Consider the following 14,785-nt stretch of genomic DNA (forward strand, 5'->3'; position numbering starts at 1 on the left):
TGTTCAATGATCTAAAACAATTGCTAGGGTGCCGGGGAGATAGCTCAGTAGAATAAGCACTTGCCTGGCAAGCACAAGGGCCTGAGTTCAATCCCAAATAAAACAAAAAAAAAAAAAAAACAATTGCTAAAAGTGAAGTCTTTTTATAATGGAACATGGATTGGGTGCAGACATTGAATACGTTTTATATTGAGTAACAATAGTAGTAGATGCCAGAATTAACATGAGTTACTTTATCAATAAAGGAGGGAAAAGGGGCAAGGGAGATAGCTCAGTGGAATAAGTGCTTCCCTGGCAAGCGCAAGGGCCTGAGTTCAATTCCTGGTTCTGCAAAAATGAAAGAAAGAGTGGGCAAAAAGCCTGTGTCAAAAAAGGCAAAGATAAAGAAAGAACAATAAAGGAGGGAAATAATAATTTTCATTTATCCCCCACCCCCTTGGTACCGGGGATTGAACTCAGGACCTTGTGCTTTCAAAGCAGGTACTTATGCTGCTGAGCTATATCCCCAGACCCCAAAACAGTAATTTTCAAACTTTATTAATTCCTGGAAGGATAGAGTTGCACAGACCTGAAGAAAGTGATGGGCTCTCACTGCCCCATTTTCTTTTGAATATTGATATATTTTTAAGGTAAATGTGGCAACAGAGTATACTAAATGAACCTTTAGAACCATTTGCTCTGCCTCATGTAGTTCGTAACCTTAAAAATGTTATAAATTCACAGGGCTTGGTTGGACACATTTGTGATCCCAGCATTCAGGAGGCTGAGAATCACTCTTGAGTTTAGACCAGACTGAACTGCGAACTGAGTTCTCTGAACTACAGAGGGAGACCCTGTCTTAACTAGCAAGATGTGGTGGCATATATCAGTTGTTTTAGCCCTTGGGAGGCTGATACAGGAGGATTGGTTGAGCTCCAGAGTTTGAGGCCAGCGTGAAACAACAGAGAAAGGAAGAAGGGAGGGAAGTGCAAATAAATGTACTACATACTTGCGTAGTCCTTTAGAATATTTTGTTTTATTTTGTGGTACTGGGGGTTGAACCCAGGGCTTTCACACGGAACTATCTCTCCGCCCTCCCTCCCTCCTTCACTCCCTCCCTTCTCAGAGTCTCGCTAAATTGTCTGGCCTGTGCTCACAATTTATGCTGCTTTTGGCTCAGCCTCTCACATAGCTGGTGTTATAGACATCTGTACCTGGCTAGTGTTTTAGAATCTTTAAGAACCATCTCACTGATCTTTAAAACAATTCTGAAAGAAATTTTTTTTTTTTTTTTTTTTGCGGAACCGGGGATTGAACTCAGACCCTTGCGCTTGCCAGGGAAGCACTTATTCTACTGAGCCATCTCCCCGGCCCTGAAAATAAATTTTAATACCTTTGATAGAAGAGGTAGTTGAAGTTGACAGTGACTTTTACAGGGGAGGTCTGATAGCTATATCACATTTTGTTTTCATGCAGATATTTTAGATTCCATAAGCTCAGGTGTCTGGTGGTACTTGGGAATCCTAAATGTCCTGAACTTTGGAGGCATGATCAGCTGTTGTGTAGCATGCCCAGTCCATGCGTTCAGTGCCTAGCACTGTGTAAAAACTGGTTAGGAGTTGTTAAAAGAAGGACCCTAACTTTGTAGTCATTGATGCCAGTTAAAAGAAATGTGTATTTGATCAGGGGTCAAAGTATATATTACCCTTTCATACAGTCTTCCACATTTATGTGATTGCAAAATAGAGATTTTTAAGTAGGACTTTTTTTTTTTTTTTTACATTTATTTAGTGTGTGTGGGGGGGCAGTTCAGCCCACCAGGGGGCGGGGCGGGCTGGCATGTGGTGCTGGGGGATTGAACCGCGGTCCCTGTGCTTTGCCAAGCTTGTTCTAAGTAGGTGCTTTAAACCACTGAGCCATCTCTCCAGCCCCAGGGCAACTTTTATACTATTAAATGCCCAGCCACAGAGATATAGTACACAGTTGAAGAATTCCTGCAACTTTAAGATATATTATTACCTGTGCTGTGGGAAACATATTAAGGCCTTTATTCTTCATATACTTATGATTTGTAAGATGTATACAATAATTAACAAAGATAGAGTGCATGGTTGAGATTGTAATAAAAGTGAACCATTTTGGAATATAGGCATATTGGGATCCATAGTTGTTGGTTACTTTAGTTAGATCTGTGGAAATAAGTTCAGGATTGGACCTGTTGGTGCAGGATTGTCAGGAACAAAGACCAACCTTGCAATCTTTTATTTTCAAGACCCATTATTGTAGGTCCTCTCTTTCACAGTTAAGCCTAAGTTTGGTAAGGCAGTGTTAAATAATTGTATGAACACAAGACAACAAACAAGTATAATAGATTTGGCTGTAGGTAGAAGTTCAAATCCTCCCTCTAAGGCCTAGACTCGTTTTTTGGGTTTTGGTTTTTTTTTTGGTGAACTGTGTCCATAAGGCTACAGTCTACTTCGGAGATTATTGAAAAGATAAGTAAGAATAATGTATATGAGGGCTGGTGAGATAGCCCAGTGAACTAAATGCCTGCTCTGGCAAGCACAGGGATCAGGATTCGATCCCTGGTCCCACATGCTGTGCTGGCCCCACCCCTGGGGTGCACTGAGCCAGTGACTGAGCGTGTAATCCCAGTGCTGGGGAGGCTGGAAACAGGAGATGTCTATGAGTCCAGGCTGCATAGTGAGAACCTGTACCAAATACATAAATGGAAAAAAATTAAAAAGAATAATGCATAGGAGGTGCGAAATATATTGCATGACATACTGAAAGTGCTTGATAAATGCTTGCTGTGTGATAAACCAGCTTGACTCCTAATAAGAGTAATGAGTTCATTGACTGATCACAAGTTATTTGCTGTATTTAATGTGCCAGGTGGTGTTCTGAGCTGTGTGTGTGTGTGTGTGTGTGTGCTCGCGCGCGCACGCGCGTGCACATTGAACCCAGAGTACATCTTCAACCCTTACCATTTTATTTCATTTAGGAAAAGGGTCTTATTAGTCACTGGCATGGCCTCCTGCATTGCTGGGATTACAGGTGTGCATCATAGCATTTGGCTGTCTTGAATCTTTTTTTTTTTTTTCCCTCCTTCCCTTTTTCTGATTTTTTTTTTTTTTAAGGTCTCACTTTCTTTTTCTTTTTTTAAAATTTTATTTATTTGTGTGTGTGTGTGTGTGTCCAGCTCAGCCCACCAGGGGGCGAGGCTGGCTGGCATGTGGTGCTGGGGGATTGAACCGCGGTCCCTTTGCTTTGCTAAGCTTGTTCTAAGTAGGTGCTTTAGACCACTGAGCCATCTCACCAGCCCTTTCTGATTTTTTTTGAGACAGGATCTTTTTTTTTTTTTTTTTTTTTATGGAACTGGGGATTGAACTCAGGCCCTTGTGCTTGCCAGGGAAGCACTTATTCCACTGAGCCATCTCCCTGGCGAGACAAGATCTTTTTGTGCAACTCAAATTGAATTGAATTGAACTCGTTGTGTAGACAAAGCAGGCCTCAAACTTCCAGCAGTCCTCCTGCTTTAGGCTCCCAAGTGCTGGCATTAAAGGCATGCGCCACCATACCCAGCTCTAGGATCTTTTAGTTGTCAAATAATTGTATTTATGTAGACCCAATGAAATAATTCTCATGTTTGCTTTTACATGACAGTTATCTGCAGATAAGGTTTGTTTCTCTCTTTTTTTAAAGAATTTTCTGATACTACTGCTCTAGCTTGGGTATCATACAATATTGAGTAAAAATGGCTGTGATACAGAAGAGACAAAAAATGCTGGTCCACTATTTGTACTTGATAACATCTTTTAGGTTTTGGAAAAAGTATCAATATAAAGTCTCTTCAGTTTCTCAGTTTCCATAGTTTTTTATAATTTTATTGGATAGTAAATTTTATTAGTTGCTTTTCTTAGTCATTGAGGTGACTCATATTTCCTATAACTTATAGTGAATGATAGCTATACTTTTTTAATGTGTCCTGGATTCCTGGGATAATCCCAATTTGATTACTAGATTACTTTTTTTTTTGGCGGAACTGGAGATTAAACTCAGGCACTTACGCTTACCAGGCATGTGCTTATTCTACTGAGCCATCTCCCCGGCTCCTAGATTACATTTTTAAGGTAACCATTAATTTTGTTTGCCCTTTTAAGAATTCTAGCTTCTGGGGCCATAGAGATAGCTCAGAGGCATAAGCACCTACTTGGCAAGCACAAGGACCCAAGTTCAGTCCCTGGCCCTCATGTCATACGGTCTCTGTGCCGGATGCCCAGGCACACCATCTTGGCCCTTGATGCGGGCACCCAGCATGCGGCCCCGGAACCGGGTGGTGTGGTGGCACACATCTGTAATCCCAGCACTCTGTGGTTGAGCCAGGAGGATCTCTTTGAGTTCAACATCAGCCTGGGGGCTACAAGGCCAACCGAAACTGCATAGTGAGACCCTGTCTCAAAATTAAAAGAATTCTTGCCTCCAAGTTCATAAAGGAGATTCAAAAACAAAAAAAGATTCACTTCAATTTTCTTTTATTGTAGTCATGTGTAGACTTCAGAGTATTCTTTGCTTTATACTTCAGAGTTTTTGTGTAAAAGTCTTTTTTTTCTTGCAAGTTTAATGTAGGACATAGCTGTAAAACAATTTTATATATGTTTTCTTTGTAGAAAAGATTAGCTAAGGATTAATTTTATTTAATAGCAATAAAGTGCTTAGCCCCCCCCACCCCCATTCTTGCTCTTAGCCGAGGCTGGCCCCAAAGATACTGTGTTCCTCGTGCCTCAGCCTCCCAAGTGCAGGGATTACAGGTACACACCAACGTACTCAGATATCTGTATCACCTTTTTAAAAAATAATTTTTGGGTTTTTTTTTGAGACAATTCATCTAAATTTAGATAAATCTCGAACTCATTATGTAGCCCAGCAGGCTACCCTGAAATTCCTGGGGATCTTCCTATCTCAGCCTCCTGAGTGCTGGAATAATAGGCCTGCACCATTGTTCCTAGCACATTTTCATTTTTATAAATGAGAAGCTTAAATAAAAAAAACTTCTAGGTGCCTTTACTGAGCTTTAAATTACTAGTATTTTAGTATATTTTCACCTCTTCTTCCTTTCTACTGGAGTATTTTAAGACTTTGTTTGTTTTTGGTACCAGGGATCAAACTCAGAACCTTATCTTACCAGGCAGGCACTTACGCTGCTGAGCTATCTCCCTGACCCAAGACTTTTTCTTTTTTGAGACGGAGGGGTCTATTTTACCCAGGCTGGTCTTAAATTTAGAGAGCCTTTTTCCCTCAACCTCTGCTGGAGTTTGTTTTTTGTTTTTTTTTTTTTTGTACAGGGTCTCACTACACAGCTCAGACTTTTAGTGATCCTCCTGTTTTTAGCCTTGCTAGCAGCTGGGATTGCAGGGATTTACAGGCATGTGCCACCACACTCAGACTCGTTTACTTGGGGTCAGAGCTGGTACGGCGTGTAGTACCAGGAATTGAACCCTGGTCCCTGCACTTGCCTAAGCAGACACTTAGTCCACTGGGCTATCTCGCTGGTCATTGCTGTAATATTTTAAGGCAAATTCTACAACATTATTTCACCAGAAATTTGTCAGTGTATCTTAGAAGGTGGGTTTTTTTTGTTGTTTTTTGCTGGCTCAGGCTACCTTAAAGGCCAGACTGGTGAGGCTTGTGGAGCTGGAGATTGAACTGTGGTCCCTAGCGCCTGACTGCATTTGAATGAGCAAGCGCTTAAACAGCTGAGCTAACTGGCAGGCCACCCTGTCAGTGTATTTTAGTAAAAATTATTTTTTTTTTTAAAGCGAGCAGAATATATTTATTGGGGCTGGGGAGATGGCTCAGTAGAATAAGCACTTCCCTGGCAAGTGCAAGGGTTTGAGTTCAATGCCCAGTTCTGCCAAAAAAAAAGAATATATTTAGTGAGGGAAAGAAAGCTCCTGTCCAAGAGAGGGACAGGAGGGGGGCCTGAGCAGGTTGTCCCCAGGAAGTGTCTCTTCCAGGAAAACCATGCAGTGAGGCGGGTCTAAGATGGTGAAGACATGGTAACTTGCTTAGGTGGGCTTGAGGTGGGACAAAACTATGGTCAACCAATGAGATTACAAGCACCATTGCTCAGGTAAAATTAAGTCCAGGACCAAAGGGGAAGCAAGTCACATAGCAGGCAGGCATGAATACGGGACAAGGTCTCTTCCTGTTGGGGATTGGGCTAGTGACTCATTTGGGCTCTTTCAAGGTGATTGATACCTGTTTGGAATAGCAATCCCTGATGCCCATCCCTAGAGAAGTATGTAGCTGTGAAAAATGATTTTAAAACATATTGAATGCCATCATGTTTTATAATGTTTTTTGAGACAGTCAGTGCTGCTATGTCCTCAAACTTGAGGCAGTCCTTCTGCTTCAGACTTTGAAAATAGTACCATCTTCAAATTCTAATTAGGAGTCACCTAGCCCTGCATTAAAGTGTGTCTCTGTGGTACTATACAATAAATTAAAATGTTTTTTCAGGGTTTTTTGTGTGAATGTTGTTTTGTGAATGGTGCTATCAATTGGCTGGAGTGCTGGAATTAAAGACATGAACCACCATACCCAGTTGCTTTTTTAACTTTTTTTTTTTTTTTTTTTCCTGGAACTGGGGATTGAGCTCAGGTCCTTGCACTTGCCAGGCACACGCTTATTCTACTGAGCTATCTTCCTGGCCCGTTTTGTTTTTTTTTTTTTAACTTGTACATAACATATCTTTATTCATTTTCCTCCATCCTTCTCTCCACTTACCAAAGCTTTTTTGTTTTTTCTGCTGTAATATTATCTCTCTCTTTTTTTTTTTTTTTGCGGAACTGGGGATTGAACTCAGGCCCTTGTGCTTGCCAGGGAAGCACTTATTCCACTGAGCCATCTCCCCGGCCCAATATTATCTCTTAATATCACTCATTCATTGCATTTATAGTGTCTGGATTATTATTTAAAAATGTGTTGGTTTTTGTTGTTGTTTTGCAGTGCTGGGGATTGAGCTCAGGACCTTGGGCTTGCCAGGCAAGCACTTGTTCTACTGAGCTATCTCCCTGGCCCTAAAAATGTGTTTTTATACTTGTTTAAGTCTGGATCACGAAAATAGAACAAAACTAACCAGTCCAGAATGCTATAATTCGTGCCAATGTTGAAGGACCCAGGGGTCAGTCTAATTTCTTGGCTAGTAGGGGTGGTTTGTATGTTGAGGGGCCAGAGTACCCTGTTAGAGCTGGAATTTGGTTCAAGAAAACTTTTGTGGGCTCTGAGTCTGATAAAAGACAAATTCCCTCACTAGTTGAGGCATTGCTTTGAGGAAGAGATAGTAATTCCCTGCCTTCCTGGAGCTCATGCTGAATTTGTGGGTTTCATTTTACAAACAGCTGATCTGCAGTACAAGTAAGTCGGTAATGTTTCATTAAGGTTTGCAAATAATACTTTATTATTTTTATGTATTTAGTACAGAGTCTATAGGATCTCACTACACAGATGGGACTCAGTGATTCTCCTGTCTTCAACCTCCCAAGTGCTGGGTGTACAGGTGTGATGCCACCAAACCCAGTGTCAGTCACCCTCTCGATGTGCCCTGGGGGTGGGGCCCAGCACAGCCATACCAGAGATAAAACTCCAGTCCTTGCATCTGCCTAAGCAGGTGCTTTAATTCACTGAGCTAGCTGGCCAGCCTGCAAATATTTGAATTAATGTGATAGACTAGTTTCTGATTTTGGTTGTATCCAACTTTAACCTTTATTTTCCTCTTTGTTTTTAGATTTTGGCTCTTTGTTTGACCTGGAGCATGACTTACCAGATGAATTAATCAACTCTACAGAATTGGGACTAACCAACGGTGGTGATATTAGTCAGCTTCAGACAAATCTTGGCATGGCACAAGATGCAGCCTCTAAACATAAACAGCTATCAGAATTACTACGGTCTGGGAGTTCCCCTAACCTCAATATGGGGGTTGGTGGCCCAGGCCAAGTTATGGCCAGCCAGGCTCAACAGAACAGTCCTGGATTAGGTTTGATAAACAGCATAGTCAAAAGCCCAATGGCACAGGCAGGCTTGACTTCTCCCAACATGGGGATGGGCACTAGTGGACCAAATCAGGGTCCCACGCAGTCCACAGCAGGTATGATGAACAGCCCAGTAAATCAACCTGCCATGGGAATGAGCACAGGGATGAATGCTGGCATGAATCCTGGAATGTTGGCCGCAGGCAATGGACAGGGACTAATGCCAGGCCAAGTCATGAACGGTTCAATTGGAGCAGGCCGAGGACGACCCAATATGCAGTATCCAAACCCTGGCATGGGAAATGCTGGCAACTTATTGACAGAGCCACTACAACAGGGCTCACCCCAGATGGGAGGACAGACAGGATTGAGAGGCCCCCAGCCTCTTAAGGTAAGTGCCCTTTAGGTTTGTACTTGTTGAGTGTTCAGCTGATAAGGGAAGGGCTGGAGAGCAGTGATTCATTCTTTTTTTTTTTTTTAAATTATTTATTTGTGTGTGTGGCCAGCTCAGCCCACCAGGGGGCGGGGCTGGCTGGCATGTGGTGCTGGGGGATTGAACCGCGGTCCCTGTACTTTGCTTAGCTTATTTTAGGTAGGTGCTTTAGACCACTGAGCCATCTCACCAGCCCCAGTGATTCATTCTTACTGTTCATGTTTAATCTTACATTGTGTAGCATTTTCTACATGTTATATGCTAAAGATTTTGTTGTCTAAAGTTTTAAGAAACACTTAAAAGATTTATATCTGGTGTTCTATAACTTTGTAGTTTCTTTCAAGAGATTGCCAGCTAATTCCTATTTTCTGTGGCCTGTTGGAATGCTTTTATTTACAAACATAGTTTATAAATTTTATGTGATCAGAATTTTAAGGCAATTGGTATTACATTGTCTGTAGATATTTCATTGGTTCCCACTGCTTAGAATGTATGTCTCTACTTTTATGAATCATAGTCTAAGAAATTATTAAATTTTTTTTTTTTCTTGAGATGGAGTCTTTTTGAACCAGGGAGATAACTCAAGCTGTCTAAGTACCTGCCTGGCAAGTGCCAGGACCCGGATTTGCTTGTTGGTCCCTTGACAAGCCAGTCACCAGAAACCAGGCATTGTGGCACACGCCTGTAATCCCAGCGTTGGGGAGGCTGAGATAGGATCACTATGAGTCTGAGCTGTGTAGGGAAACCTGGTACCAAATAAATAAATGAATGAATGAATATTTAAAAAAGATGGAATCTTTCTATGTATTTCAGGCTGGCCTTGAACTCAGTGTGTATTCCAGGCTGGTCTAGATCTTGTGGCAATCGTCCTGCCTCAGCCTCTTACGTGCTCAGATTATAAGCATATGCTATTGTGCCCCGCCATTGTTTTTATTAGTGAATGGAAATGAAGGTGTATTTTTTTGCTATAAAGCCTCAGCTAGCATTTCAGGTATTTGAATTACTCAGGTTTGGGACACCATTTGAAAGGCTTTTCTTCAGAATCTACTTTGTTAGCTTTATTAAGTCTAGAATACTAAGTACAGTTTTTATATCTTTTTATCTTTTAAATGTGCAATCTGTATACATAATAAGATGTAGTAAGATGTAAACACACCATCCGTCTGTCCATCCATCCATCCTTCCTTTCATTGTAGTACTAGAGGTTGAACTTGGGGCCTCACACGTGCTAGCCAAGTACTCTACCTTTGCACAACATCCTCAGCCACCACCCCTTTTAAAAAGTATTTTTATTTTGAAGACAGGATTTCAAGAAATTGTCCAGGCTGGCCTCCCTGTATCCCTTTTCAAGTACGGGATTACAAGTATGTGCCACTGTGCCCAACTTAATGTTTTCTTTATGATGAGAAGAAAAGTCTGTCTTGTAAATGTTCCTATTGAAGATTGAAACAAATTCAAGTCAGAGCATTCTAACTTTATTGATCCTGAAATTATGTTGTAGGGACTATGAACAGATTTTGGCACAGGATATGGGATTATTGCTTATAAAAAATTAAGTGACAGGGGCTGGAGAGATGGCTCAGTGGTCTAAAGCACCTACTTGAAACAAGCTTGGCAAAGCACAGGGACCGCGGTTCGATCCCCAGCACCACATGCCAGCCAGACCCGCCCCCTGGTGGGCTGAGCTGGCCACACACACACACACAATAAATAAATGTAATAAATAAAAATAAATAAATATTAATTAAAAAAAATTAAGTGACATTAATACAATACTGTATGTATTCGGTGGAAGATTTTACCTGTTTTGGAACTAAAGACTTTAAGAAGTATTTGTTAATAATTCTGTATAGGGGGCAGGGGAGATGGCTCAGGGGTATAAGCGCCTCCCTGGCAAGCGCAAGGGCCTGAGTTCAATCCCCGGTTCCGCAAAATAAAAATTAAAAAAAAAACAAAACTCTGTATAGGGGCTGGGGAGATAGCGTAGTAGAATAAATGCTTGCCTGGCAAGTGCAGGGTCCTCTGAGTTCAATCTGCGGTACCACAAAAAAGAAAAAAAAAATTCTGTATACCTTTAAAACAGTTTTTTAGACATCTTTTTAAAAGAAAAGGATAAAATGGAATCAGATTATGATTATGGACACAAGATTAGAAAACATGTTCTTATAATGTTAGACAATATAATTGTGCCAAAATTACTATTAGAGGCTAACTGCTAAGAAGCATGTAGATATTAATAGGTATTTAATATGTCATTCATAACAGGAAACATAAGTAACTAGTCGTATTACCATTACAAAGATAAACAAATAGTCACGGGTTATTATTGTGAATTAAGAGCTCATGTTTTAATTACTGTAGTTAAAGGGGCCGGGGAGATGGTTCAGTGGAATAAATAAGGGCTTCCCTGGCAAGCGCAAGGGCCTGAGTTCAATCCCCGGTTCCAGGAAAAAAAAAAAATTGGTACAGGGTCTCACTACGCAACTTAGACTTGCAGTGATCCTCCTGTTTTCAGGCTCCCCAGTGCTGGGGTTACAGGCATGCATCACCACTTCCGGTCTCTGTCACAGCTCACTGTGCCAGAGGCAGGGCCAATGCAACATATGGTGGCAGGGATTGAACCCCAGTCCCTGCGCTTGCCTAAGTAGGTGCTTAGTCTGCTGAACTATAAATTACTAGCAGGCCCTTCATTCTGATGTTTTTATTGATAAATTGATCTAAAAGACCATAAAGATAAAAACACATCATATAGGTTGAGCGTGGTGGTATACACCTGTAATCCTAGCACTTGGGAAGCTGAGGCAGGAGTATGTTCGCAAGTTTGAGACCAGCCTAGGCTACAAAGTGAGTTCAAGTTTAGCCTGAACTGTACAGTGAGGCCCTGTCTCAAACAAACTCTAAAAATACAACATGGTAATAAGTTGCAGCAGGATTTGCTTCTTGACTGACTTTTAGCCTTTTATACAAGTGGTCATTGCTAGAGTAATACTAAGAGCAATAGCCATAACTATCTTTTGTTAACCTTTCTGTAGTTTTGCTCTAATGATACCCTGGTTCCTTTACAAACACGACCCTAGAGCATCTTTATTAGTATTCGCTAAGTCTGGGGAAAAGAAAATCTTAACCTAACTTTCGTGTATGTCTGGCTCCCTCCCATGTTTATGTTACTTGGATCCAGGTAGCTTTACATCTAAATTTTTATACCTGATGAAATTGATATTTAAGTCTAGGGGTGAAGCCCAGTTTTAGTGTGTGTGCGTCTTAGTATGTGTCAGGTGCTAGCTTCAATGCTTACCACACACACATTTTTTTTTTACTGTATTTTAGGGAAGGGTCTACAGGATGTTCAGGGTCTCACTACTAGATGGGACTCGTAGTGAACTGCCTGTTTACAGCCTCCCAAAAGCTGGGATTACAGGTGCGTGTCACCAAGTCCAGTCTCAGTCACCATCTCAGTGTGCCCTGGGGCCGGGGCTAGCACCAGCGTGGCAGGCCTGAGGATCGAACCTTTGTCCCCTATGCCTGCTTGCTGGCACTTTAATCTGCTGAGCTAGTTGGCCAGCCCTACCACATACATACTTAAAAAAAAAAAAAAATCCCCAAATCTAACGGCTTTTGGAGTATATAACCTGTACAAAGATAGGAATCTTAATGTGTTGTGTCAGTTTGAGAATTCTGTTTAACATTTGTTTGTGATGACATTTGCCATGTGATATTGAAGAGACTGCAACCTTAAATCTATTGATTCTCTTTTAAAAGTTGAGCAGCCTTGCCATAGGCAAGGAGTACAGCAGGTTGAAAGACCAATTGAAAGTGTATTAGGTATAAGGCAGGGGAGAATAATCTATAGGGAGAGACTGAGAAAAATGTTGATTTAGATGGGTCTTCCTTGTTTTCTATCAATTCTTCAGTCCTTTTCTTTTTTCCTGGAACCGGGGATTGAACTCAGGCCCTTGCGCTTGCCAGGGAAACGCTTATTCCACTGAGCCATCTCCCCAGCCCCAATTCTTCAGTCCTTTAACACTCAATGTTTGTTGCTATCATGTGGTATGTTTGTGTTACTGTGTTTCTCACCTTTTTGCCTTTAATGTATTGCAAACTAAATTCAGAAGGCGCTTGTGGGGTTAGATTTTATTTTCATTTTTTTAGAAGAGAAAGTAAACAGTCCCCACACATATTTTTTTCTTTTAACTGTGTACGTGTTGTGATCTCCTGGTCCTGTCTTTTCACTGTAGGTGGATATCTGTATGGTGAGGAATTATTGGACCTCTGAAGAAAGATCCAATAACTGCAGTGTAGCAGAAATCAAAGTATATCTCCTCTTATTTTCTCTCATGGAGGAATAGTAAGTTTAGGAGACAAGGAAACATACAAGGATAGTTATATGGAGGTTGCTTTTATCTTTGTGGCAGCAGAAGTTGGGCACAACCCAGGGAATCTTTGTTAGTGTGACCAAAAATATCAGGAATAAATTACTGCCAGGCTTGGTGGTGTATGCTTGTAATCTCATCACTTGAGAGCCAGAGGTAGGAGGATCACTGTGAGTTTGAAGACAGCATGTTGGGCTGCATGGTTCAAGGTTAATCTGAACTACGTAGTAAGACCTTGTCTCAAACAAATAATAATAATAATAATAATAATAATAATAAAATTACTGCCACCCGACCAGCAGTCAGTACATCAAATGCATTTGAGGCCATCACTGCTGTCAGTTAACTTGGAGTTTCTAGGTGGTGCATCTTGTTGAAGGAATGAATATATCAGGAAGTGTTTGAAATGTAGTTGGTCTAGGCAGGCAGGCAAGGCAGAGTTACCCTGCAAACAGTCGTGAAATACCAGATTATATTGGGATCCATCTGAATGAAGACATTATGCTTATTAACAGATACCACGGTGGCTGTACAAATTCCAGCAATTTTATTTAGTCAGTAATGAATACTACCAACATAATTTATTATCACTTTGGTCTTTTACTGTCTGTCATGCTAGGCTTTCATGTTAGGGCTCTAATGAATTTTTGTGCTAATTAATAAATCAAGTGAAGGATAACTCCCCCAAGTTGTAAGCGTGTGTGTATCATTGAGGTTACTTTAGTATAAATACTAGTCGTTTAAAAGCATATGCATATCAGTAACATTTACAGCTGCATTTGAAGCTACCAAAAATAGCCTGAACTCTTTATTTCTGTATTAGATTGTCCTTCCTGTGTGTGTATGTGTGACTGAGGAACAAACCAGGATCAAAATTTTAATACTAGGTAGACAATGTTCTACCATAGAGCCATATTCCCAGCTTGGATCTTACTGGCCAGATTTACTTAGAAAATTTCACTTACTGGAGAGAATATTAAATCAGTAAGTTGTTTACTCTGAATACTTCCCTGTCAGGCCTATCTGTACTTTATGCTTTCATCCAAACTCATGCACTTTCCGTGTTCTCATGTTCCCTTCATCCATAGTGCATTAGATATGTTATCTCTTGGCCTATCTAATCTCATCTGAACACATAAATGTTTAATTTTTCTGCCTTTCCATCATGTGCAAATCACATATTTATATGAATTTGTAGAGTGTGGATGCTGCTAATGTTTTAAAGAACTGAATTTTATAGGGATTTGTATAATCATATACTTTGTGCTTTATACTATTTTCCTGAGTAAGGTGTTAGGTTGGTGATTTTAAGGTGTCTAGATGATAGGGCTACAAAGAAGTTTTCCTTTGTGCATAGTCTGCCTGTGGAAGAGCCATATTTTTTTTGTATGTATGTATTTATCTTGAGACAGGGTCTCACTGTATAATAGACTGGCCTTGAATTTACCTTGTAACTCCCAATGACCTTGAAGTTACAGTGATTCTCCTGCCTCAGCCTCCTGAGTTTTGGGATTACAGTCCTGTGCCACCAGGTCTGATGAGAAGAGCCATATGTTTTAATAAATTTTTAAAAGTTATTTTAAAATTTTGATTAGTGATTAGTACATGTTTGCAGCACATAATAATTATATTCATCATGGGGAATTGGTTATGGAGTAGTTCTTCTGTAACAAGTCATTTTATCACCTAGATTGTTTTATGAATCAAAGGCATGAATGGTTATGGCAGGTTAGAAAGGAAGCTGTGTGACTTTCTAGACAATTGTACAGATGCTTCACAAAGGTAACAGTTGAAATGAAAAGAACAAGTAGCACCTGCAGGTGGTGTACCAGGACTGATTCTTTTTTTTTTTTTTTTTTTTTTTTTCTGAGCATTTATTACAAGATCCCAACAGTGTTTTATTTTTTCTTCTCAACATCCTGCTCTGCGGCTTCCTTGGCTCTCTTCGCCCGGATGCCAAAGAGCCG

The 14,785-nt window shown here is 40.7% G+C and overlaps 1 protein-coding gene across 3 annotated transcripts in view; it reads left to right on the plus strand.

Moving 5' to 3' along the window:
* The window catches only part of LOC101571362 (histone acetyltransferase p300), a 70,776-nt gene that overhangs the window by 14,644 nt on the left and 41,347 nt on the right, over positions 1 to 14,785 (plus strand). For all 3 annotated transcript variants that reach the window (XM_004634648.2, XM_023719000.1, XM_023719001.1), the window contains exon 2: positions 7,769 to 8,406. In XM_004634648.2, coding sequence (XP_004634705.1) covers positions 7,769 to 8,406 — 638 coding nt within the window. The remainder of the gene's footprint in view (positions 1 to 7,768; positions 8,407 to 14,785) is intronic.

The sequence above is a fragment of the Octodon degus genome, unplaced genomic scaffold, assembly GCF_000260255.1.
Source record: "Octodon degus isolate 3935 unplaced genomic scaffold, OctDeg1.0 scaffold00064, whole genome shotgun sequence".
Classification (NCBI taxonomy): Eukaryota; Metazoa; Chordata; class Mammalia; order Rodentia; family Octodontidae; genus Octodon; species Octodon degus.